The 27814-nt window shown below is 34.1% G+C and overlaps 1 protein-coding gene across 2 annotated transcripts; it reads left to right on the top strand.

The window, feature by feature from the left end:
- The first annotated feature begins 1118 nt into the window (after positions 1 to 1118).
- LOC105628919 (uncharacterized) lies at positions 1119 to 27486 on the top strand. Of its 2 annotated transcripts, XR_016319718.1 has the most exons (9): positions 1119 to 1454; positions 1538 to 1933; positions 2048 to 2121; positions 2239 to 2646; positions 3613 to 4999; positions 6129 to 6223; positions 16867 to 17008; positions 26456 to 27258; positions 27366 to 27486. XR_016319718.1 is itself a non-coding variant. In XM_089718337.1 (8 exons), the coding sequence occupies exons 1-8, from the start codon at positions 1235 to 1237 to the stop codon at positions 27124 to 27126; spliced, it is 3393 nt and encodes a 1130-aa protein (XP_089574463.1). In that variant the 5' UTR covers positions 1119 to 1234; the 3' UTR covers positions 27127 to 27486. The 2 variants fall into 2 exon arrangements, 1 of the variants encoding a protein (XP_089574463.1); XM_089718337.1 differs by having other exon boundaries at positions 26456 to 27486.
- The last annotated feature ends 328 nt before the right edge of the window (positions 27487 to 27814 follow it).

A 27814-nucleotide genomic window follows, 5' to 3' on the forward strand; every position in this document is an offset into this window, starting at 1 on the left:
ATGACAGGAGTTTTGTCCTCTTGTTTTTTCTCTCTGGTGAACTCGATCAAGGAGAGAGAAAGGAATTTTGTTTCTACTTTAGTCGAGAGAGGAATTTTGCTTCTAGTCTTTTTAATTTAGCTCTCACACTTCTCTCTTACTTTTTAACCTATTTTAATAGAAAAATTCTGAAAAATAGAGAGTGAAACTATATAGTTTGACGAAGACAAACTTCATAGATGATTTAGATATTTGACTTTAATTAATTTTATCAAACTGCAGAGATAAAATAAATTTTCCCTGGGCCCAAGGCATAAGTTCACCCTTTAAAGTACATAAAAAAAACTCGATTATATTTTTAATTTACTTTGATATATTGAACACTTCAATTTATAAATTTGTACTCATTAAATATTTCAATTGCAAAATTATTCTATTAAATACTCAAACTTGTAAAATTATTTTTGATTAAATACTTATTATTTAGTTGAAATTATGAAAATTATTGTTCCAAAAATTATACTAACCACACACTAAGTGAATATTTTATACATAAATACCAAAAGTACAAAAAAATGTTACTCTTGCTATAGAGAGGAATATAACATTACCAAAAATTCATAACTTTAGGGACATATAGGTCCCTCGTAAAGTTTAAGATGCTATAAAATTTTTTTCATAGAGTACAAGGTGAATTTATGTACTGTGTTATTTTCTTGTATTATAATCTGTATGATGGGTGTGAAACTAATTCGTTTTAATTAAGAGCATTTAGTTCAATTAATTTATGCAGTTCATAACTGATTTATACACAATAGTTAACTTGTAGGTGTTTGGTAAATTTACCGCTGATTTCATTGACAATGTTTTGGAGTTTTTTCATTTCAAGGATTAGTTAATTCAAATATTATTTTATTTGCCTCCATTAACCGCATGAAAATAACTACCTAGTAAAATTTTCAAGTTAATATTTTTTATCATCATTTTATTTATAGTTTTTTAAAATAATATTTGGTATTAAATATTATTTTAAAATTTAATTAATATAGTACATTAAAATAAAAAATGATATATTCATTTTTTTAAAAAAATATATACAATTTACATCATTAATACAAAAATGAAATGTTAAACCAAACTGCCGCAAAGAAATTTGTAATTGTTGTTCGGAGGAAAAAAGAAAACGAACAACCTCAGCTGACCCGTTTGTGAAGTCTCACTTGTCAGTAGTCATTTGAAGCCAAATCTATCTATTATGTTTAAAACACTGAAACAGATTGCTGAAACGGGAAGGAAGATCGAACCGATGAAATTAGCGACGGTATGCGGAGCTTTGATAATATTCTTAATCGTATCATCATCATCTACCAATTGCGAACCCGACGGCAAAGGAGAATGGCAGATCCTCACCAAACAGAACTTCTCTTCTCAGATCAGGCTCCATCCGCACATTCTCCTCTTAGTCTCCGTGCCCTGTAAAATACACAAACTCTTCTCTTTCTCTGTGTTTAGTGAAAACTATTATCCAATTTAAACTAATTTCAAGTTTGGCAAACAGGGTCAGGAGAATCACGATCACTGATGAAGGAAATAAGCCATTTGGTTATCGAAAGGCAAGAGAAGGAATTTGGGTCTCTCAAGTTGATGTATATGCACAGAAACAAAGAGAAAGTGCTAGCGGACGCTATTGGAGCTGCAGAGGGAGTAACGATCTTGTATTATCATCACTCTTTATCTTATAAATATAAAGGCAAATATGTGGCTAGAAATATACTCTCTAGTATTCTTCCTTATATGTCAATGTCGCCTGAAGAAATTCCCCTTAAAGCATTGAATACTCAGGAGGAACTGAATTTGTTCCTTGAATCCACGGACAAGGCTTTGCTTCTCCTTGAATTTTGTGGATGGACGCCTAAATTGCTGGCTAGCAAGAACAGGAACGGAACTGAAACGGGTGGGTTTGTTTTGTTTTTGATTCTTAAAGGCTAGAGGGGCATTGGAATTTCTTATTTAATGTAAAATTGGAATGCAAAAAATAAGTTCTTTTGTCTTTTGACTTGATTTTCAGGGGTTTTTGCTGGAGTTAGCTTCAATGGAGATCCTGATGGAATTCCTGTACCTAGAGGGCAGGAGAACCTGAAGGTGGCTGGTAGTTTCTAACTGCACACTGTTATGATACTGATTTCTTCGGCATATTTTTGACTGTGGAAGTTAAGTGGTTTGTCAAATGTCTTAAATTTTTAGTTCTTTGTAATTCAGTTGCAGGGGATGGAAAGTGAGAACTTAAAATGTGGTATCCAAGATGGGTTTAGTGGAATTCCTTGGATTGTGGAATTGAGCTCAGTAAATAGTAGTTCTCCTCTACCTGACACTCAGGATATAGAGCCTAGTGATGGATTGTCTTCTTGTACCTTTGAAGAGTTTCAGCAATTTGATTCTTTCTTCTCAGGGTTCATTAATGTTGCAAGAGAATTCTTTCTACCTTCTGAAAGGTACAGATTTGGTCTAGTTTCTGAGAGATCATTGCTTTCATCTCTTGGTATTGGAGATTCTGGTTCATGGTCGACAATGCTTTACTTTAATGGATGTCCAAGCTGTTCAAAGATTTTGAAAGAAGGGGATGACCTAAAGGCTGTTCTACTGATGGATGAATCAATAGTTACAGAGGTATCTGGTTGCTTTGCTGCCATTTCTATTCACTCTTGTACATTATTGGTTGGGATAGTCATGTACTCAATATCATCGCCTGATTCCAATTTGCATAAGCAAAATCTAGTGACTAAAATTTTGTCTTTAACCAAATATCTTATGTGTTTTACTAATTATCATAGTCCTATAGCCCATAAGATTACATTAGAAAACTTGACAGGCTTAACATGTAAAGATACAACTGACTTTCTATTGAACCCAAAGTTTAAGTTTGGTGATTTCGCTGATAAATATTGAAGTTTAGTGATGATGCTAAAATCAATAATATGTTTATTGATAATGACTTGTATGCCAATTTTTGCAGTTCTAGGGCTTGATAGGTCCTAGAATATAGACACACACACACTTGTGAAAACTGGTTGCTCCTATTCCTAAGTTGACATTTATATTTCTTTATGCTGAGTTCTGTTTATCAATGCTAAATGTATTGCTTCTTTCACATTTTAATCCTAAAACTTCAGAAATATTAACTTTTTTTTTCTTGATCATTTTGAAAAAATCTAATGGTCTATTAAAATAACATAAAAAGATAAATAAACAAACTACAGTCAAAAGTTTCCCATAAAATTTTGTTTCCTTGAACAAAAATAAAATAATTTTTAACAGTTATTTCAATTATAATCAAATCCCTCATTTATGCATGAAGTGTAAGTTGGGCAACTTCAATTATTTAAGATATCCTGGATGCTAGATTTTGTTTCTGATGCTTGTGATATTTATAATAGTTTTCATGATTGAAGTCCCATTAGTACTAAGGGCTAATTTTTAGCCATGGATTCTCTTGTTTTCTGTTGGTGTACTTGTTTTCCCATTTCCCATTTTTCTTCCATATCTGACTTTGCTGTACCTTTTGTTTTAATATTTTTGTCCACCAATAATCTTCTTTTTTTTCCAATTGATGTATTTTTCTTTCACATCATGCAGCTGGAAGGGAATGGACAAGATCTCACTGTACCTGCACATAAGCCATCAGTGCTTCTTTTTGTCGACAGATTCTCTGACTCCTCAGAAACGAAAAGGAGTAGCAATGAGGCTCTTGGCATATTAAGAAAATTAGCACTGCAATATCAGATTTCAGATCAATCAACTCAAGATAGTGGTGACAAGTCTGAAAGATCTTCTGTCCAAGCTTTTCAAGAATATAGTACATCTGCACACCCTAGGTTAAAGTTATCTCCAATGGCTCAGAAGATTAAATTGAAGGAGAAGATGTCTGTTGTGATAGTAAATGAAGGTAACCATGCCATTTTAGAGAATTTTGCATCAGATTCGCAGGGCAGTTCCTTGCAGGAAGTATTGGCGTACCTTCTTCAGCAAAAGAAGGAAGCAAAATTAAGTTCAGTTGCCAAGGAAGTGGGTTTTCAGCTTTTATCTGAAGATATCGACATTAAACTAACAGATAAGTTACCATCAGAACCACAGATAGAGTCTACAGAAGTTTCAGCTGAACCAATTGAGGAAGGCCTTGACAGAACTATCGTTGATCTGGATGAAGTTTCTGCTTCGAATCAGGACAGAAGTTCACCACCTACTAACATTAAATACTCTTCACAAGATGAACAGAAGAGAACTTTTATTGAAAAAAGTAGACACTTACCATCTGTAAAACCTGACCAAATAGTATCAGATGATGTACAAGCTCTTTCAGGAGTAAATGCAGAAGAGAAGTGTTCTACACAAGTGGACCCTGACCAAATAGTATCAGATGATGCACAAGCTCTTTCAGGAGTAAATGCAGAAGAGAAGTGTTCTACACAAGTGGACCAGTTGGAGGAAGAACAGCTTCACTTTCAAAATTTTAAGGGTTCTTTCTTCTTTTCTGATGGAAACTACAGATTGCTAAAAGCTTTAACTGGTGGAACAAGGATTCCATCCTTGGTAATAATTGATCCCCTTTCCCAGCAGCATTACGTTTTTGCTGAGGAGATGGTTTTCAACTATTCCCCACTGAAAGATTTTCTTTATAGTTTTCTCAAAGGAACTCTTATCCCATACCAACGCTCAGATTCTGAACTTGAAAACCCTAGAGAAGGAAGTCATCCGCCTTTTGTTAATATGGATTTTCATGAGGCAAATTCCATTCCTCAAGTTACATCTCGAAGTTTCTCTGAGCAGTTTCTAGGTTCAAACCAATCGAATGACAATGTGGTCCGTGCTCGGAAAGAGGATGTTCTGGTCCTGTTTAGTAATAGTTGGTGTGGATTTTGCCAGAGAATGGAATTAATTGTTCGTGACGTATATCGGGCCATAAAAGGATACGGCAGTATGTTGAAGACAGGGTCTAGCAATGGGGAAACAGTGGATAGTGGTGGTAAGCCCCATTCTAAATTGTATTTGTTTTATTCTCATGGTTAATAATGCTTTGGACTTCTGAAAAATGCGTCACCTTGGAGAGCTGAAAGTCGCTGGTCGTTTTTTTAATATCTGTTTTAGACTGGTTTAAGAAAGATTTTTACACTTTCCTTTGGACTTATTAAAGGCTATAAGTTTCTATATGAACTTTTAATTTAGCATGGAGATCTTCATGCATCTAAACCCAAATTAGTTGGGAAATATTTTTTTTTTTACCCATATAGTAATTAGGTGTTTATAAGTGTAGAATATTTAAGCTGAATGCAAAGAATAAAGCTATAATATGTTGTATGTAGGTACGCAGCATGCCCCTTGATTAGGAGTAAAAGCAGCAAATTTTGTTTCTCCCTTAGATGTTTGATGTACGAAAATATGAGATTCTATGATAGCTTTTCACTTTTTTTTTTTTTAAAATTACTTTTTAGAGAACTTTTTGTTTATTGAGGAAAGAGGAAATTCCTGAACTTTGGGATTGAAGCAGAGGCAAGTCAATTGGACTGAAGGAAGAAATTTGGACAGAGAGAATAAAGGAGGGTTAACTATATGAATTTTAAAAGGAGGGACAAAGTTCAATGATGTTAAAAAGCTTCAAAGTTTTAATAACCCCTTATATTGCACAGTTTAACCCTCTCGGTATTATTAGGAGGTTGTTGAGTTACCTTCATTAACCTTCAGGGGAGAAGTCAGAGTTTAAATTTAAGGAGCTCAAAGTACTGAGCACAAATGTCAAAGGGGGCAAATGGTTAAAGCTCTATTGAAATGTTCATGGTTTCAATCTCTAAATCTATTGAAACGTGCAACGGATTTAGAATTTGAAACCATCCTTTGTCAAGGCAAATTTTTTTCCCTTTTTTTTTTTTTTTTTCTCTAAAAGAGAAGGGGCAATTGCTTCCTTTTCTACAAAGTGTAGCTTTGCTAGTTTTAGCCTTCCACCATGTATTCAAATAAACTCCCAAATAAAGATAGGAGGTTGATCTCGACCCTTACTTTTTACATTTTATCTTCATCTAACCAGCTTCCATGCAATGTGTCAGTAACTTTTTCTTGTAAACTGATACGAGTTTGACAAGTTGTTATAAATGTGGCAGAGAATATGAAAAGTGGCCTTTTGAAGTTTCCAAAAATCTACTTAATGGATTGCACATTGAATGACTGCAGTCTGATTCTCAAATCAATAAATCAGGTATGCCTCTTACACAATCTGCTTCAATTTTTTTGCTTTAGAAGATTGAAAAACAAAATAAAAAGAGGCATTTTCTAGATCTTCTTACTAGCATAGTATATAGGTGAGTTAATTCAATTATAACTTATATTTTTTTCGCTTTGAAATTGACCTTCATACCGAAATGTACTTACTGAAGTTTACTAGAATTTTCCTGATTATAGACCTTCTTCACGTTACTGAGCATATTTAATTAGTTGCATCGTTTAGTGTGTTTAATTCTTCTAACACATATGTTGAGAAATTTTCATATTTTCATATTGATAGATTTAATGTAATTACTTGTGTAGGTCTTGACATAAACTTCTTCTTTAAAAGATTTTTTTTTGTAATTAATTCTTTCCTTAATTTAGAAATAATTAATGTTTTTGATTACTGTGTCCAAATAAAGCACTTAAGTTCTGCATTTCCTAATTATCTCTTTAGTTCTACGGTTCTTCTAATGTATTAAAGACATTAATATGCATATCACTGTTTTCAAACATTAACGTGATTTTGGTGTCCAGTCTAAGATGACCTTGAGGTTTAAAAATAGATAAGTAAAGTGCCTAGACCTTTGCTGTGCCATGGTAGAATAGATTCAACTTTGACAAAAAAAAAAAAAAAAAAAAAAAAAAAAAAAAAAAAAAAAAAAAAAAAAAAAAAGAGATTAGAACATCATCTAATTCATATATTTTTTAAAACATTAATAATAAATTAATTGATGATATTTAGTAATTATAAATTTTAATATGAAACAAGTATGAAATATAATAATAAAAAACTAAAATCATGAAGCAAAAAAAATAATGGTTGAAAAAACTCATCTTTGTAACTATATTTATCTTTTTCACCAGTAGCATTAATTTTTTATACTAAATTTAATTAAAATAATTATATTTAACTTGCAATAATAACATATTATTTTTGAATGTAATTTGGTCTAGTTATCGTTTATGCAACAATCAAATTTAGTTATGTAATATAATCAAAACTTCACTCGCATAACATATTAGATTAAAAAATAAGTTTAAATTCCTTCATAGTTTCTTTTTTTGAAAGTCAATATTTCTTTGAATAGAAATTTGAAAATTACTTATCTGATATAACATGCAAAAAAGGAAAATAAAAATTTTCAAAAATTCATGTTTCATAATAACATTACTTAATAAGATAAATGGAAAAAAATTACAAGCTTAATTCATCTATCTTAAAATATGAGCCGATGCTATAACAATATAATCAATTGTCATTTTTTTTATACAATAGAAAGAAAAATGGCAAGTGATAGAAAACATTATTATATTTGTAAATTTAATGTGGAAAAAATATTTTCTTCTATTTGATTCATCAATAGGGACAAATATATATACACATACAACATACTATAAACCTATTACGAATCTAACTCGTAATAGAGTTCTATTTACAACTACTCCTTGACACTTCCACTCAAGTTGGAGCATAGATATTAATCATGCCCAACTTGTTACAAAGAAAGTTAACCCGAGGTCCATTTAGAGCTTTTGTAAAGATTTGTCCTAACTGTTCACTTGTTTTAACGTGCCCTGTTGAGATAACACCTTGTTGTATCTTTTCATGAATGAAATGACAATCAATCTCGATATGTTTTGTTCGTTCATGGAATACTAGATTTGATGCAATGTGAAGAGCAGCTTGATTATCACACCATAACTTTGCAGGGAAGGATGACTTAAAGCCAATTTCCTCTAATAACTGACGAATCCAAATTAATTCACAAGTAGATTGTGCCATAGCTCGATATTCTGATTCAGCACTCGATCGTGAGACTACATTTTGTTTCTTGCTCCTCCACGATATCAGGTTTCCACCTACAAAGACACAATATCCTGAAGTTGATCTTCCATCAATCTTCGAATCTGCCCAATCCGCATATGAAAAACACTCAATGTTCAAATGCCTATGATTACTGTAAAGTAGGCCACGTCTTGGATTACCTTTCAAGTAGCACAAAATCTGTCTTAAAGCTTCCCAATGGATAACAGTAGGAGAAGACATAAATTGGCTTAAGACGCTCACAGAGTAAGCAATATCTAGATGTATTACTGTGAGATAATTTAATTTGCCCACTAACCTTCTATACCTCTCAGGATCATCAAATAGCTCACCACCAATTGAAAGTTGCAAATTAGGAGTCATTGGAGCGTTGCATAGCTTGGTACCCAACTTTCCAGTTTTCTTCAGTAAGTCAAGGACATACTTCCTTTGAGATAAGAAGATGCCTCTCTTACACCTAGACACCTCAATACCCAAAAAATACTTCAACAATCCAAAGTCTTTTCTTTGGAATTGGGTCTGGAGAAATGACTTGAGTGATGTAATGCCGGTTGAATCACTCCCTGTAATAACAATGTCATCAATATAAACCACAAGTAGAATCAAACCAATCTTAGTACTTCTGAAAAATATAGATGATCAGAAGTACTCTTCTGCATGCCAAATTGATGTACCACATTGCAAAATCTACCAAACCAAGCTTGAGGACTCTGTTTTAGGCCATAAAGAGATTTTCGAAGTTTACACACTTTACCCGACTCCCCTTGAGCAACAAAGCTTGGTGGTTGCTCCATGTGAACTTCCTCCTGAAGATTCCCATGAAGAAAGGCATTCTTAACATCCAACTGATGTAAAGGCTAGTCAAAAGTAGCTGCTAAAGAAATAAATAAACGGACAAAAGACAATTTGGCAACAGGAGAAAAAGTATCAGAATAATCAAGGCCATAAATCTGAGAATAGCCCTTTGCAACTAATCGAGCCTTGAGACGAGCAACAGATCCATCAAGATTCACTTTAATGGTGAAAACCCACTTACAACCAATAGCTTTCTTACTTGCCGGGAGAGGCACAAGATCCCAAGTACCATTTGTATCTAAGGCAGCCATCTCCTCTTTCATCGCTGCACAACAACCAGGATGGGACAAAGCTTGGACAATAGTTTTAGGGATAGAGACAGAGTCTAGGTTACTTACAAAACAACGAGATGAAGAAGAAAGATGATTGTAACTGACAAAAGAGGAAATAGGGTAGGTACACTTGCGTTTACCTTTTCGAAGAGCAATGGAAGGTCAAGGTCTGACTGGGGAGTGGATGGCACAAGCTCAAGTTGAGTGGAGAGAACCAGATCTTCTGTTGAAGCGGCAGGTGGAGGAAGTGAGTCAAGAGTTCTTAGTCTTCTGGAATAATCCTGTTCAAAACGAGGGCATGCAGATGTTGGTGCATGAGCGGGAATAGGAGCAGCAGACGCTGAAGCAGGAGCAGATGCAAGTTCAGGAATAGGAGCAGGAGCAGGAGAGTTGTGAAATTGCTGGATAACATAGACTAAAAGCTCATCATCCTCCCCCTCACTCTTATATATAGAAGAAAGAAAAAATGTAGTATTCTCAAAAAATGTGACATATGCAGAAATAAGATAACGGTCAAGATCGGGAGAGATATAACGATATCCTTTTTGATGCCGAGAATACCCAAGAAAAACACAACGAAGGGACTTTGGATCTAATTTGGAAACCTGTGGACGAACATCACGAACAAAACAAGTACAACCAAAAATACGAGGTTCAATGTGGAATAGAAGCTTAGAAGGAAACAAGACATTATAAGGAATTGCACCATTAAGCATAGAATAAGGCATGCGATTAATTAAAAAACATGCAGTAGAGACAGCATCAGCCCAAAAATGTTTAGGGACCTTCATTTGGAATAGAAGTGCCCTAGCAACCTCAAGAAGATGTCGATTTTTCCTTTCTGCAACCCCATTTTGAGAAGGAGTATCAACACAAGATGTTTGATGGAGAATACCATTCTGTGACATATAAGGTTGGAAGGAACTAGATAGGTATTCTTTAGCATTATCGTTGTGCAATATGCGAATAGAGGTATTAGATTGAGTTTTAATTTCAGCACAAAAGGAATAGAAAATAGAGAATATCTCAGAACGAGTTTTCATTAAAAATGACGAAGTAACACGAGAATAATCATCCACAAAAGTTACAAAATACCGAAAGCCAGTTTTAGAAATAATAGGACATGGACCCTAAACATCAGAATGAACTAACTCAAAAGGGGATGAAACCCGTTTATTGACTCGAGGAACTGAAGGTAAACGATGATGTTTGGCAAATTGACAAGATTCACATTCTAAAATTGATAAAGATTGAAACTGCAGACATAACTTCTTTAAAGTAGACAATGAAGGATGACCCAAATGAAAATGAACCTTAAGAGGAGATAGAGCACCAACACAAGCCAGAGATAATGAAACATGTTCATCTAGAAGATAAAGGCCACCAGACTCACGTCCTCTACCAATAATCCGCTTTGTCAAAAGATCCTGAAACACACAATATGTAGGATAAAATTTGACACAATAATTCAGCATATGAGTAATTTTGCTAGCAGATAATAGATTAAATGAAAAACGAGGCAAACAAAAAATAGAAGACAATGGAAAAGATGGAATGGGATTGGCGGTGCCAATACACTTGATAGGAGATGTGGACCCATCAGTTAGAGTAACATGACAATTAAATTGTTCAGGTTCTTTTAATGAGGATAAGAGACTAGGGTTACCTGTCATGTGATCGGTGCAACCAGAATCAATGACCCACTCTGATGAGGTAGACATAATACATGGAGTACTTGAATTGGCAGCAGTAGCAATTGAGGAATCAGTAGACTTAGAAGAACGGTATCTGGAGAGCTCAGCATACTCCGCAGTAGAAATTGTTACATTGTTGTCAGAAGAAGTAACTGCATAATCTTGAGTTGCCATATTTACCCTTGGTGGCTTATTTATCAGTTTCTTGCAGTACCGTTTAGTGTGACCAGGTTCGTGGCAATAATGGCAGATAAGAATGCTTGCCTCCTGAGTGATTGGTCCATTACTACGGTTATTTCCTCCTCTTCCTCTGTTTCCTAGCTGTCTAGCTACCTGATTACGACTCACAAGGGCACTATTATCAGAAGGGGAAGGCGTATGAGAACCTTCAGTACGTAGCAATCTAGCAGAAGTCTTCTGAAGACAAGTAACATCACTGCATGAAAGAACTTATGATTTGGCAGTTTAAAAAACTGGAGCAAGACCTGCAAGAAAACTCATCACAGCCATTTGTTCTCGCTGCGTCTGTTGAACCTTAACATCGGGACTAAAAGGCAATAAAACATTAAGTTCCTCGTAAATCTTCTAAAATTCCATGAAATAAGCTGTAAGGGGCTTATCGTGTTGGTCAGTCCGATAAAATCCTTTGCAGACCTCATACATACGAGACATATTACCTTTTCCCGAGTACAAGAATTCAAGATATTTCATTAATTCTTTAACAAACTCACAATGATTGATTAATCCAACCACTTCACTGTCAATAGAATTGCGAATCAGTAGAAATAACTTAGCATCTTCCCTGAGCCAACATTGCCTAGTGTCACCAGTTGGTGGATCATCAATTAGATGATCATCTTTTTCAACACTTCGCAAATAAATTCGAATTGTCTTACTTCGATCTAAATAATTAGTTTCTTTCAATTTATGTTCTGTGATTTTATTCATTGCTGGATCAATTTAGTAATAGTAGTTTTAGAATTTGTTGGTTCCGGATCCATTATTAATAAAAACTAAACACCCTACCAGCAACGCAGAAAGAGACAGCAAAAAAAAAAAGTCTTTCAATGCAAACAGAAGCAAAAGGTAACCTGAAACGCCAAATTGACAGAACTGAGAATGCCCCTACCAAAACTTCGCCGGATTGGAAAAACAACTACTTGGGTAGATTGCTGACATAAAAACGAAGCCAAAAAGCAATTTCCGATCGCCAGAAACAGCTGGACTCGCCGCCACGCGCCAGTGCGTGGTACTGTAGCATAAACTTGTAACGTCGTGTGAGGCTCACGCGCAAGGAAGCCGGTGACCGGATTTTGAGGGAACGCCGGTCGATAGCTGGAGCAGCTCCTGGAGTAGGTGGTGAGACAAAACAGTGATCCTAGAATGGTCACCAACACTGATAGCCACCACGCGCAAGGAATCCGGTGACCGGATTTTGAGGGAATGCCGGAATTTTCTATGCAAACGGGAAAAATCAAGTTTAAAGAGCCACAGGCTCTGATACCATATAAATTTAATGTGGAAAAAATATTTTCTTCTATTTGATTCATCAATAGGGACACATATATATACACACATACAAGATACTATAAACCTATTAGGAATCTAATTCCTAATAGAGTTCTATTTACAACTACTCCTTAACAATATTCATAAACAAATAAGAAGATAATTTATAACTTTGGGATGAAGATGGATTTATATATGAAATATATATCAGGAGAGAATTTTGTTTTACCTACAATTTATTTAACTTGGATTTAGCTTATGCTTCCTCTAATTTTTTGTTTAAAATTTAGTTGGAAAATTCTCTGACAAAGTTTGAGCCAATTTAATGTATAAAATGTCAATCAATCAATGAATATTTTCTTGATTGACATAAAAAATAAAACACTAATTTATAATCAGCAAAGTAACAAAAACAAAGAAAAACAGTACAACATTATCTAAAATAAATGAAATGATAAGCTTTTATGCTTCTTTGTCGATGTAGCTTTAAAATATTTCTAGGTATTATGGTGATAAAATAATTGGTACCATTAAGGAAAAAGCTTGAGTGATCTGGCAATATATATAAATCAACATTTACGGTATAATAATATTAATTAATATTTATAGAATTAACTTATTATTTTCATAACTTATTACTAAAAGTAATCATTATTAAAATATTAATTGAATTTGGTTCATTAAAGAAGTTGTATAATTGATGTAATTGAACTTGTAAAAAAAAAAAAAAAAAAAATTGTTTTATGGTGTGAGTGGGTTGAGATTTAAGTATGAAATACAATGTTAACAACAAATAAAATACAATATTTATATTTATCCTTACCTCATGCAAAAAGGCACGTGGATGATACCCACAATAAGAAATCTTAACATCATCAAGCATAAATATTTATGATTTGCCCCTTCCTGTTACTTTGTTCATCTTCTTTTTATTGCCATTCCATTTTAGGGAATCATTTTAGTGATATATATAATAAAGAAGGGCAAAGAGGGTAATATTAATTACGAAAGTCTACTTCATACATAAAGCACATGGGTGGCACCCACACTAAAAGTCTTAACCTCATCAAGTATATGTATTTTACGATTTTTTACCATTTCTTATCACTGTTTTCATCCCTTTCTTTTTTTTTTTTTTTTTTTTTTTTAAATTTATTGCTGCGGAATCGTTTTACTAATATATATAATAAAGAAGGGCAACATGGATAATATTGGGAAGTCAATATCACTGTTCTTATATTATGAACATGATTTTAGCTTCCGTTTTCATATTATATATAATGGCTATAATTTCACTCTATTATTTTTCTTTCCTATTCATGGGTAATTGTAAGTTGAAATTGATGTTATAAGAAATGACTTAGATGTTTGTTGTAGCGTTCTTAAATAGGTTTGAGTTATTTCAAATTTAAAAACATGGAAATTGTCTGAGAAATTAGGATTCGCAAAGTGGTAATAAATTTTGGAAACAAACTAGACAAGGAAGCTCTTATTGCAACTAACTAGTGTATATTTCATACTAGTTTTACTAGCAATGATAATTTTGGGTTCTTTTGATACTTAGAGTTAGGGTATAAATTTGAGGTCAAATGGAAAATTTATGTAAGTTACATGAAAAATTAATCAATGATCATGTTAGGAGCAATGTGATAACTTTGTGCATTGAGATACCCTCTTCTACTTGCAATATATGATTTAAACAAAAATTGCTTGTCGAATTCTTTTGTTATCATGTTCAATTTTCTTTGATATCATGTCCAATGTCTTTTGATATCATGCATGTGGTTAAGTATTAGGAACAAGATCTTATATGTAGCACAGTTGTTAGAAAAGTTTTGAAGTTATGAAAATCGGTAGTTTTAGGGAACTCGTTTCCAAAATTTCTTTTCCTTCTTTGCATTAGATTGTGTTGACATAAATAGAATTGTGCTTATGTTTCGCTACAAGCAACTAGTGAAAATAGTTGTTGCTTGTCTTGGTCCTTAAACCAACTCATCTATGTCTTAATCCCAATCCAAATATGTTGTGTCTATAGCCTATTTTGTCCATTCTACTTGCGTTAAGCTATAATAACATACTCGACATTCCTAATCCCTTTTCACTTCATTTAGTCATTAGGTGTCTTTTTATCCATGTAACTTGGACTTGCTTAGCCTTTTCTATGAATGAATGTTGGTGTTCCATGCTGGACATATCTAAACCATAGTTGTCTCTCTTTCACCTCATCTTCAATGGGTGCCATGTTCCACCTCCTTATGAATGCACTCATTATATGTTTAGGCTTTATTTGAATGGGAGGGATCATTAAAGTAAGATGTAGTAAAGTATGGTATGAGAAAGTATGGTAAATGTCTTTTTTGTATTTGTGGGAAAGATATGGTAAATGAAGGTTTAATAATATTGTTATGTTTGGTTTGACGGTAGAGGATTGTAGCGTTATAAATATTACAAAAATACCCTTGTCATGGAAGATTTATAAATAAAATTATGGATAATTTTGGAAATTAAATTTTTTAACTATGCGTACACCCCAATTCAGAGTGTTAAAGACTGAGGTGTTTAGACGAGTTTTCAACCCCTCAAATAATTTTAAAAACCCATACTCTCTCTCAAACTCTCTTCCCAAACGACTAAATAACCCCCTCTACCTTACTTTACTCTCCAAACCTATCAAATAACCTCCATCCAAACGATCTGTTATTCTTTTCTTGAATTTCCATATATACCTTAGTCCTTGTATTTACCATGCAGTTTTATGGATTGTTTTTTCACAGCCCAATTTTCATCAATTTGTATCATAGCCCGTCAAATTGTTGTGATTCGTGGAGCTTTCCTTCCAATTTTTTGTGATTTAGAGGATATATGAGGTTGCAATTTCCCATTGCAGCAATCCATATTTAAATTCTATGATTAACATTTTCCAAACTTTTCACCATCTTAGTTAATTAAAGTAGGTATTTTGAAAATTTATGGGCTCATAATTATAAAAGTTAAAAAAAATATAAACATGCAATTAATTATTTAAATATTTTTATGATTATCAACAAATATTTTTTTTCCAAAAAGTCATTATAATTTTGATTACGTAGAGTCGGTTTTTTTTTTTTTTTTTTAAATTTTTTATTTTATTTAAATTGAAAACAATTGGAAACATGATTTTTGTTATATAGGAAATTGTGAAAAACAATTTAAACCTGTTTTCCAAACCTTAGTTAACTCTTGGAAAACGAACAGATTTGAACACGAAACTCAATTTTCTTAGAAAACTTTGATAGAAAACTATTTCAGTTTCTACATTTAAATTGGCCTTATGTTTTACAAAACTTTTACTCTGTTGCACTGAACCCATGTTACTCGCTTTGGTACAATTGTGTTGCACATTTAGTTCACTTGGACTCTTGGAGTCAAGTAGGGGTAAGCACTATTGAGTTTAAACCGGAAAGAAAAAAAGCAAAAACAAGATGATAAACTGAAGTGATGAAATTCAGTTTTTGGGTTCATGTTATTGATAATTCAATTGGTTCAGTTTAGTTTTTTCGGAATTTTAAGTTATTTCCATGAGGTTTGGTTCGGTTTTCTTGATGAAAATATCGAATAACTGAACAATTTTCTACTAGTAATAAATAAGTAATTTTTATATTGTAATAATACATGGTATAATTTGAGAAAAATATTCCTACCTACAAAAAAGAGGTCTTCTAACCCTAATTCCCTAAGTATCCAGTGTCTCTCTGTCTCACCTCGACAACTCCTATCATCCTTTTCTAAGTACAGTTATTGCCTCTCTGTCACGCTCTCTGGCTCTGGATTCTCATTAGTTGCCTACGGGTTGCTTCACTCTCACCCTCAACCTCAACCTCAACCTATGTGCTGCAGTTTTCTCCTCTTGCATGAGGCGTGTTCTATTGTCCAGCTGTGCATGATTCCACCGTCACCAATGTTGCTTAGTCACGATCTTACTCCCAATCACAGCCACCTATCACTTCTCAGCTGCGCATGTTCTATCTGGGTTTTGATGATTTTTAGTCTGAACCGGCTTATTGTCAACCTAGCTTGAAACTCCTATTATTCAATAAGGTGCTCCTCCAAATTCATTTTATTGATTCCATATAGGTTTGGTATATCAGAACTATACCATCAAAAAACACCACACGCCAAGGAATATACTCTTAGCTTATGTTTTTAATGAACTTCTAAAAGGTTGGTATACATCTTTATAACCATGTGTTGTAGTTCATTGTAGAATTTAACCTGTGAATTCTTGCTTCCTATATTTGTACGTTGTAACTTATATTTAGTTGGCAAATTTTTACTTTAGTTTTGATATATATGAACTATGAGTTGATAATCTCTCACCCTGCTTGATTATCATAATTGTTATGCGGTTAACTACATTTCAACATCAATGCTGTATTCTTCCATTACTATTAGCATGTGAAATGTACTTACTATTCTTTGGTTAATGTGGCGCATGCAGAGGGATGTTTACCCCACTCTGTTGTTATTTCCAGCAGAAAGGAAGGCTGCTGTCCCTTATGATGGAGACTTGGCGGTAGTGGATGTTATCAAGTTTATAGCTGATCATGGTAGTAGCTCTCAACATCTCACTAGTGAGAAGGGTAATCCCTTTTGCCGATACATTTTAACATCATATAAAGATTTGAAATCAGTAATTTGCAGTAAATAATACTTATGAACCTTTTCTTATATTGCTCTTCATCACAATTATTAGTCTTTTTTATTGCCAGTGGCTGATTGACATTCTTCAAAGGGAAAATTATAAACGTACCCCTATATTTTGTACAAAAAAACTACTTTACGCTTATTTTTTTTACATATAAATTGTTATACCCTCGTATTTTACATCCGTTATACTAGATTGTTCTTCCATTAGGCTTTTGCTAGTTTAGACGTTAAATGCATGTAAAATGACATTTTTGACCCTTTCTTCTTCTCCTCCTCAAGCAAACCCAGAAATCAGTTACATATATGCAGAAGCAAATAAAACGAAGTTGAATCAAATATTAAGAAATAAAAATTAAATTCCCCAAAAATGAAAAACAAGTTGTGGACTTTACCCATAATCCTAACTTTCACTGATCTCAAAAATAACAAAAACTAGATTCTCTAAAAAGGAAATCAAAGTTGTAAACTCTACCCATAATCCTAAATTCCACATATCTCAAAGATAAAAATAAAAATAAAATAAAAAAAAGACAAACACTAATTGAAAAATCAAACTTGAGATTGAAGAATCAAAACTCATGCAATATATAAACAAATAAGAACTTGCCGAGAAATAGAGAAACAGAGAATCAAAGAAAAGTCTGAAAAGAAAATCTGTAGATTATTGGAATAGGTTCTTATGTTGTTACATATTTAATTCAATTCCTTCAAGTGCATTCTTTGTTGCATTTTATGCTACATTTTAAGTGATTGATTAACACCAAAATATAATTGCAGCCTAAGGTATCTGTAGATTTGCAGGGGTTCATAATTCATGATAAACAATGCTCTTCACAACAAGAGAGAAACTCATTAGGAAGATGCATCGGAGGAGGAATAGAAGACAAGAAGAATGGATTTGAATATGTGATGGGTTATTGGAATGTAGAATTAGAAAGGTAAGGTCCTTTTGTGAGGATTAGCTAGTGATAACTTAGGGATGAGCAAGTAGGTGAGTAATGAAATGAAAGAATTTGTATGAAGTAAATAGGGAATATGTGGTCTGTTGTAATTATGGGATGTCTATACATTTCAATAAAGTTGGAGAAAGAGTATCTTACTAGAGAGGGAGTGTGAATTAGAGTTTCAAGGTTGAACCTGTTGCAAGGGGAAATGATTTGAATATTTAAAGGGGAACTATGTGGCTTGAGTATGGTTGATCTGATGCCACAGGGCAGAACCCAATGGGTTAAGTGAGTTTGTCTTTGATATGGGGAAAATGCCCAGGATCTCATCACGGTCGTGTTAACAATAAAATCTGATTCAAAAGCTAAAGGTTTTGTTTTACCACGATTCTTTCCTTGACCTATTGTTGCTGAAAATTGGGAGCTTGTTAAAAGGGGCTCTAACCTTAGGCTCGTTAAAGAGAGCTCTAACCTTAGGCTCATTAAAGGGAGCTCTAACCTTGCACTCGTTAGAGAGAGTCTAGATCTCAATTTAGTTGGTATAATCTGCTTGTTCCATTTCATGCTTAAAGCCTCCAATTAATAGAGGAATACAAGTACCAATTAAAGTACTTCTACTAGAATGAAATCTCCTAACATAAATAAAATAGGAAACTACTGAATAGAAAGACAACTAAATAGGAGATCTCCTACCAAAAAGAAACATAGCAAACTACTAAATAGAAAGACTACTAAATAGTAGATCTCCTACCAAAAATAAAATAGGAAACTACTAAATAGAACTTCTTAATTTAGAAAACTGCAAATATCATAATTGTATATCTGACAGCTTGGGTTTGCATTGATTTTCAAACCAAGTCGGTTCAGAGTCTGTTAACCAAGGTTAAGAATCGTAGAGTCTTTCCTTTTGATGGTTCAATCCTAAGACTACCAAGTCAAACCTCTCAAGGTGTCCCATAAACTAAGAATTAAATTACAAACCTGCCACTTGCTCATAATCAAATGTTATAAAAGAATTAGTAGAAGTCTAGTAGATAACATATTTACGAAATTTTGATGCATCTACAATACCTTCTCAATCTTGCATGATTAGGAAGCATATCTTTCTTCATTAAAAAGTATTGATAAATTTCGTAGCCTTGGGCCTATGCTTTGACTTCATGTCTAACATTCTCTGGTTAATCCTCAAGGAACTTGTGCAAATTACTTATGTTTTGCTTTTTTTGGAATACTTCTTGCAACACAATTTTCCCAATTTAGTTATTTTGTCTACACATCATTTAGCTCTTATATTTCTCATGAATGGTTAAACTCCTAACTTAACCATTTAACATGGTCTTAGTTTCGGTACTGATCACAAAATTTGTCAGTAAATCTAAATGTGAATTTAAATTACTAGTAACTCTATTTATTTTTGTTTGAATAGCCATAGTGTTATCAAACTTCTGTAGAGATTTAGCCAAATCTCTTACTTTCTAACTGTTACATTACAGAGATGGGTACAAGAGAGAACTTTTCTATTTCTATGTGTGGTATAATGAGATTATATACTTCCTATTTATGCACAAACATCTAACTCTAAATAAGAAAAATACAAATAAGGAGCAACATTCTCTCCTAAATAGGCCATACAATGATACTCTGAATCACACAAGTCAACACACCCTCTTAAGTTGGTGCATAGATATTGCATAAGCCCAAATAGCAAATCAAATTATGAAATTGTTTGCTGTTAAGCCCGTTAGTAAGAAAATCTGCAAGTTGATATTCGAAGTCATATGAGTAAGCTTCAAAACACATTGGGTAACTTTGTCCTTTATGAATGTCGATCAATCTCTATGTGCTTTGTTCGATCGAATTGAACTGGATGTCGGGTAATATTAATGGTGGCCTTGTTATCATGGAACAAAGTCTGATCTTCCCCTTTTGGCTAGGGTGTCAAAATGGGTTGACGTTTCGGATTAGACACGGATTCGCCTAACATGCGACACGATTAGAGTCAATACGAATATGATCCGTTTAATAATTGTGTCAAATTTCTCAACGCGAACGCGAAATGAAAATTAGCAGGTGACACGAACACGACACGTATAGCCCGCCTAATATCATAAATTGGTTAAGTGGGTCGTGTTGACCCGTATACAATTTGTATAACCCACCTAATATCATAAATAGGTTAAGTGGGTCGTGTTGACCCTTGTACGACCCACTTAACCTGCTTATGATATTTTTAAGTTTTAACCTATTTAACTCAAGTCATTTTTCAAATTAAATTTTTATATATAAAATGTATAGATTCTCTAAGATCCATAGCTAAAATAAAACAAAATTAATACAAAAATAAATTTTAAATAGGGTTTTAGTTGGGTATTTATATTTGATACTAAAATTATCTCTTCATCCTAAAATAGATGGGTCACTCGCTTAACTCATTTATCAACCCGTGATACGACACGTTTATATTTGTTTCATAAATGGGTGCTCCGTTTATGACACGAACCCATTTAACCTCAATCCTAACCTATTTATTTCGCGTGTTAGACGAATCGTGTTTGCGTGTCATGACCCATTTTGACACCCCTACTTTTGGCATTTGTAATTCTTCCACTATCTTCCTTAGCCATAACAGTTCTCAAATCCCTTGACCCATAGTTCTATTCCCGCTTCTGCACTCAAATGTGCCACTACATTCTGCTTTTTACTTCTCAAGTAACTAGGTTTCCTCCAACGAAGATACAATAACCAAAAGTTGATCTCCTGTCATCTAGAGCTCCAGCCCAATCAACATCAGTAGAGGTTACTATGCTTAGAGAAAAGTAAACCTCTTCCAAGTGCAGACTTTAGATATCTTAAAATGTAATACAGCTTCAAGATGAGAACTATGAGGTTCATGCATATATTGGCTAATTAGACTTGAGACATATGCTATATTTGGTCCAATGTGTGAGAGATAAATCAATTTGCTAACCAATCTCTGATATCGACCTAGGTCAACCGGTTCTTGCATTCTTACTTGCAATTGGTGATTAACTTCCATGGGAGAGTCAACTGATTTACAATCCAACATGCCAGTTTCTTTCAAGAGATCCAAGATATATTCCCTTTGAGAGATATATCTGTTTATCTTATCTAGCAACTTCTATGCCCAAAAAGTGTCTCAGACATTCTAAGTTCTTAATTTCAAATTCTTGAGCCAACAATTTCTTTAAGCAAGCAATCTCCTCTTCATCATCTCCATATACAACTATATCATCAATATAGACAATTAGTAAACTGATCTTACCACTATAGTATCTAATAAATAAGGTATGATCAACATTACTTTGAAAATAACCAAAGGAAACCATGGCCTTATTGAATCTGTTACACCATGCTCTAGGCGATTGTTTCAACCCATACAATCCTTCAATTTGCAAATATCACCTCTGGTTTTCTTATTTTCAAAGCTTGGAGGCATTTCATGTATACTTTTTCTTCTAGATCTCCATAAAAAAGCATTTTTCATGTCAATTGATGGCTCAACATGACAACAAGATCCTAATGGATTCCATTTTTGCAACTGGACCGAAGCTCTCCTGATAGCCCATTCCATAGGTCTGAGTAAATCCTTTTTCCACTAATTTGACTTTGTACCTTTCAACTGTGTCATCTGCCCTGTGCTTTACTATGAATATCCATTTGCATCCCACTGGTTTCTTTCCTAATGGAGGGGTAACAAGTTTTCCAAGTTCCATTTTTTGCCAAAACTTTCATCTCCTCCGTCATTGTTACTTTCCATTTTGGATCTTGATATACTTCTTGCCAATTCTATGGAATAGAAACAAAAGAAACAGACAACACAAAGGCTCTGTAGGAGGGAGATAAAGAGTCATAAGAAACAAATTTAGGTATATAATGTTTGGTACAAGTTCTAACCCCTTTCCAGAGAGCAACGAGAAGATCAACATCATCAATAGGGTTAGAGTCAGATATATTAATAGAAGGAATTGCATCAAAATTAGAACCAAGAGTAATAGAAGACCCACCACATGGATTTTCAGGAGCTGAATGCAGAGACGACAATGAACTAGGTGTATCACGCGTGGTGGCATTAATCTTCTCTCTTTGACTGTACCTCAAGTTTACCTTTTTTAAGTCCCTGCTTATCATTAGTGTTTAGATTCACAAATTTGTTCAGGAACAGATACAGACCTAGGAACTAAAGAAGCTTCCTCTTCTATCTAGGTGTGTAAAAATAGGTTGACATGACGGGTTTGTAACGCATGACACGCTTAGGGTAGCACGAATATGACCTGTTTAATAATTGTGTTAAATATTTAAATACGAATAAAACATGAAAATTAAACGAGTGACAAGAATACAAAACACATAATCCGTTTAATTAAATGAGTAAAAAAATGCAACCAGTTTAATTAAATGAGTTGTATGCAGGTTAGAAATACCCGTCATATATAACACATCTAACCCATATATATATATATATATATATATATATATATTATGAAATTACCATTTTACCCTTAATTAAACAGGTTAAATGGGTTACAACTTGAGACATGGCACGTTTAAACTCATGCATATACGACGGGTGACCTGCTTACGACACAAACCATTTAGATTCAACCTGAACCCATTTAATTTTGGCGTTAGGCAAATCGTGTTCCCGTACCATGACATATTTTGACACCCTTCTATCTTAATCTCCCTTGAAGAGGAGCATGGGAGAAATAAGGCTTAGACTCTCTAAAGGTCACATCCTTATTCAGTATTTTCGGGGTGGGGGATGATAACACTTGTAGCCCTTTTGAGTGAAAGAATAAACAACAAACACATTCAGAGCTCTAGGTTCCAATTTGCCTCAACGCGTGTAATGAACAAATAAGTGCACCAAATACCTTCGGAGGAATAATATATGAGGTATTACTTGTAAAGCTACAATTGGACTTTTGAAATTGAGTGTCTTAAGATGCATCCTATTAATAAGATATGCTGCAAAAAGCACTGCATTCCCAAATAAGTCTTAGGAACATTCATGGTGAACAAACGAGATCTAGCTACCTCTAGTAAATGCCAATTTTTTTTCTTCTAGACACCCTATTTTGAGCACTAGTATTCACACAACTAATTTGATGTATGATTCCATTAGATCTAAATAAGCCTGAAAGATGCTATCTGTGTACTCAGTTTCATTATCAGTTCTCAAAATTTTAACCTTCGCATCAAATTGTGTGCTAATCTTGTTATGAAAAGATTTAAAGCAAGAAGACACTTCATTTTTTGCTTTGAGCAAGTAAACCCCAGTTAATCTAGTACAATAATCAATGAAGGTAACAAACCATTTATAACCAAATAATGTAACAGTAAAAGTAGGACCCCATACATCAAAATGAATAGTCATGAAAGGAATTGAACAATTGTTATTATGGGAAATATGAGAACTTCTCATATATTTAGCAAGTTCACAAGCATCACAAGCTAAAGACTCTAATCGACAATGCTCAAAAAGCCCAGGATATAATTTCCTTAGGACCAGAAAGAAGGATCCTTAATCGCTTATGCCAATACTTATTTCTTGACAAACATTACTATGATTTCCTAATAGGGCTCGAGTAATACTAGGAACCAAAGAACTGCAACCTCTTTCAAGAAGATATAGGCTATCATGCAATCTACCAAAATCAATTGTCATCCCTGTTTTCAGATCCTGCAAAACACAGTGAATAGGAAAAAATTCAACTTTACAATTAAGAGCTTTTGTAACAGCACTAATAGATAAAAAGGTTTACATGAAAACTGGTAATATGAAGAACAAAAGTTAAAATCAATGGTAGATGTGTACTTAATAGAACTTGTGCGAGCAATAGGTGCAAAAGAACCATCTGCAACACAAGCAGTGAAAAAAAGATGAATAGGTAAAGATTTATTAGAAGAGTCTGACATATGTTTGTTTGTTCTTGAATCTATAACCTATAAATCATCATTAATAGAATTAGCAAGAAGGTCATACCTGATTGCACAAAATTGGAAGAAACAGTTGAGGTGGATAAAGAGTCAAGTTTTGATAAAAGACGCTTTAAGGGCTGTACCTCATCAGGAGAGAAATGTCCAATAGACAATGCTTCAGGTATTGCTACTACTTCAGCTTGGTATGCAACTGGTCTAGATGAACCCATCCTTTTATCACCACGATCCCTAATCGGTCGTCCATGCAATTTCCAACACGATTCCCTAGTATGTCTCGACTTTCCACAGTAATCACATACTAATTGGTCTTTATTTAATGAAGTTCGGGCACTTTTATAGGTTGAGAAAAGAGAAGCCCGTATTTTCCGACAGAAGCAGTAGTTAGCATGACACCTCTTCGACTTTCTTCCTGTTGAACATAGGAGCATGTCTGCTGCAATGAAGGCATAGGGTCTTTCCCCAAGATTTGAATTCGTATTGGATCATTTCTAGTATTCTAACCTGCAAGAAAATCATATATGCGCCCCTTCTCGACTTTTCTCCGATATCCTACCACATCAGCCTCACATTTGGGATGATAATCCTCATAGTAATCAAGTTTCTGCCACAAACTATTCAATTCGGCATAATACTAATTAATGGTCATCTTACCTTGCTTTGTTCCTTGAACTTTATTCCAAAGCTCATACACCGCATCATTCCCATGTTGACAATGAGTTTGGGAAATAGTCATCCAGATATTTGCTATAGTATCCAACATCAAATACCCGCTATAGATCTGAGGTTGCATGGGATTATGACATCATTGAGGGATTTTTAGAGTTCCATTTATCATAGGTTGGACTGTTGTTTCAGGTTGGGTTTAGTCCAGTGAGATATCCTTGTAGTCCCCGAGCTTTGAAAAATAACAGACATGACCTTGACCAAGATAATTAGTGCCACCAAGTCTAAGTGGACTAATTTGTAAAGAGATTGCCTTAGAAACACCCAATAGCTTCAACGGTTTTGGACCCGTCACCCATGATTTAATGATTGTCGAAAATTGACAAATACTGGGATGAACAAACGGAAAAGAACATAGACAGATGAAAAAACCCAAACACAGTAGCAAACAATACAGAAATATAGACGGCACGGAGAAACAGGTCACTAATCAAGCTGGGATGGGGTGGCCTAAACTAGGCGAATATGCCGGAGTAGGTCCTGCAGAGAGAGGCTGCCGGAAAGTGGTCTAACGCTAGCGCATGGTGGAGATGCTGAAACTTCGATCAACGCGTGAGCTCATGTGCTTTGTCGGATGATGACCGAACTTCACCAAATGAGTCACCGACGATTGCGCTTCCTTTCAAAAGTGGCGGTGTACTGAAGCTCCATCCAAAAATCCCTAATAGTAAAAAGCAAGGCGGAGCTAGGACAATTATTTTAGGGGAGCCAAATGAAATTTTTTTAAACTCTTAGGGGGGGGCCAAATGTAATTTTTCTATTATTTGAAGGATTAAAATGTCATTTTCATAAAAAATTTTTTAAAAAAATTTTTTGTGGGGGGACCATGGCCCCTTAGGTCCCAATCTTGGCAAAAAGGTGATACGCTTCCTTAAGAACTTCACTAAACAATTTTTGGAACCTGCTTTGATACTGTGTTAGATTACAGAGACAGATATGGAGAAAGGTTTTTTCTATTTCTATATGTTGAATAATGAGATTATATACGTCCTAATTATATACATACATGTAACTCAAAATAGGAAAAATATAAGTAAAGAAGCAATATTGATCCTAAGTAGGTTATACAATGATACTCTAAATCAGACAACTAAGAATGATAAGCCATCAACGCAAAAGGGTGGCAATTGTCCCCCCTCCTTTGACGAAGAAAGAGATTTCTTTTACATGCCTAGGGATCAAAGTCAAGACTCGGGAGGTAATGTAAGTGTGCTTGAACCATTTGTTCCCCCTAAATACTTTGCAACTCCCTTCCCCTCTCTCTCTCTCCAAAAAAAAAAAATAAATAAATAAAGGTCGTTTTAAATCCTAGATGCGCCCTTGGCTTAACCTAATGCTAATTGGATAATGCCAAAACCATATTAGAAAAGTTTATACTTGGTTATCATAAACAAAATTCTACTAAAAATTTAGACATGGTAACATTATTAAAATAATTTTTCTTTTTTTGGCATAAAAAATAAAGTTTGATGCTGAGATTAGTGTTAATATCAAGGATAGATGCAATTGAGCCTTTAGGTTGCTCGCTGAATTCGTTACAGTGTGTAGCTTGGCTGTATGTACATTTGGCGATTCAATAATAAGGACCTACTTTGTAGAATTAGTTTGTAAGTTGTCATGTTCAGGAAAATTCATTTGAAACACTGCACTATCATTTTATTTGCTATTGTGTTTTTTTCTCTTCGAATTTATACATTATTAAGCTTGTTATATTTGTGCCTGTAAAAAACCATTTTTCTAATCATGTAGGGATACTTTGGTCCATAGCTGGAAAAGGTAGCAGAAATCATTTTAAGGATGCATTACCCACTGCAATTCATGAGGAAGCTCCTGTTGAAAAGGACAAATCCCAAGAAGTCCTATTAAAGAACCGGACACTGAAGAAACCTGCAGAATATAGTCAGATCAGATCTCGCACATCCAAAAATATGCATGAAACAATTCCTCATATAGTGGTTGGATCAATCCTTGTGGCTACTGAAAAAATTAGCACACAACCATTTGACAAATCACAGGTTCTCATTGTGAAGGCAGATCAACGTACAGGATTCCAAGGTCTGATATATAATAAGCTAATCAAGTGGGATTCTCTTGATGAACTGGAGCAAGGGTTAGAACTGCTGAAAGAGGCTCCTCTTTCTTTTGGTGGTCCACTTATAAAACGTGGAATGCCTTTTGTTGCTCTAACAAGAAGGATAGTCAATGATCAATACCCAGAAATTGTACCAGGCATATACTTCCTCGATCAATTAGCCACACTTCATGAAATTGAAGAGCTTAAGTCAGGAAATCAATCCGTATCCGATTACTGGTTTTTCATGGGATTTTCGAAGTGGGTCTGGAACCAGTTGTTTGATGAGATTGCTGAAGGAGCTTGGTTTGTAAGTGTGAACAAAACAGAACATTTAGATTGGCCCTGATGGTTTGCTTGAGGTGTGTTTTATTGTACTGTAGTATAATAGAGCTTTGAAGTTTCTCAAACAGGAACTATTAAGGAGCAGCCAACCATAGAAAGCAGTTTATAGCGAAGAGATTAACCAAAAGCAGCACAGGTTTTGTTTCTTGTAGAAATGAATTTGCTGGCACTAATTTTAGATGTGAATTATGTGATTCTCTTTATTTTACTAACTTGCTTGATTTTCTTCTTGTCATACCCTAGGCGGTGCATTGAACTTCCCCTTCTTTATATTCTACCAAGACAATAGACTTGCCAAAAAAGAGCATTTTGTAACTAGTGACTGAATTTTGCCCGTATTGGAAGAAAAGAGTCAATTGTATTATTTTAATTTTATATAATTATTGTCAAACTAGAGCATTGCATATTGTGGGAGACTGAATAAGAGTGCACGGATAGGAATTGGTAACAGTATCATGTCTTTCTTTCTTTTTTTTTTTTTTTAAATTTTTATTTAATATCTGGCATTTAGTATTGTGAACTTCTTTAATGACTAGTTAATAAATATAGGAAAATGAATATTTTATAGGACAAAATATAACCAAGTGACTCTCCTAGTTCCTACTCAAATAAGATTTTTAACTATCATTGCTAGTTTCTTGAGTTGGACTGGTACTAGGATTTGAACTAGCATAAAATGCAATGAATACACC

This window comes from Jatropha curcas, chromosome 1 (genome assembly GCF_041381405.1).
Source record: "Jatropha curcas cultivar XTBG-Jc1 chromosome 1, XTBG_Jcur_1.0, whole genome shotgun sequence".
Taxonomy (NCBI): domain Eukaryota; kingdom Viridiplantae; phylum Streptophyta; class Magnoliopsida; order Malpighiales; family Euphorbiaceae; genus Jatropha; species Jatropha curcas.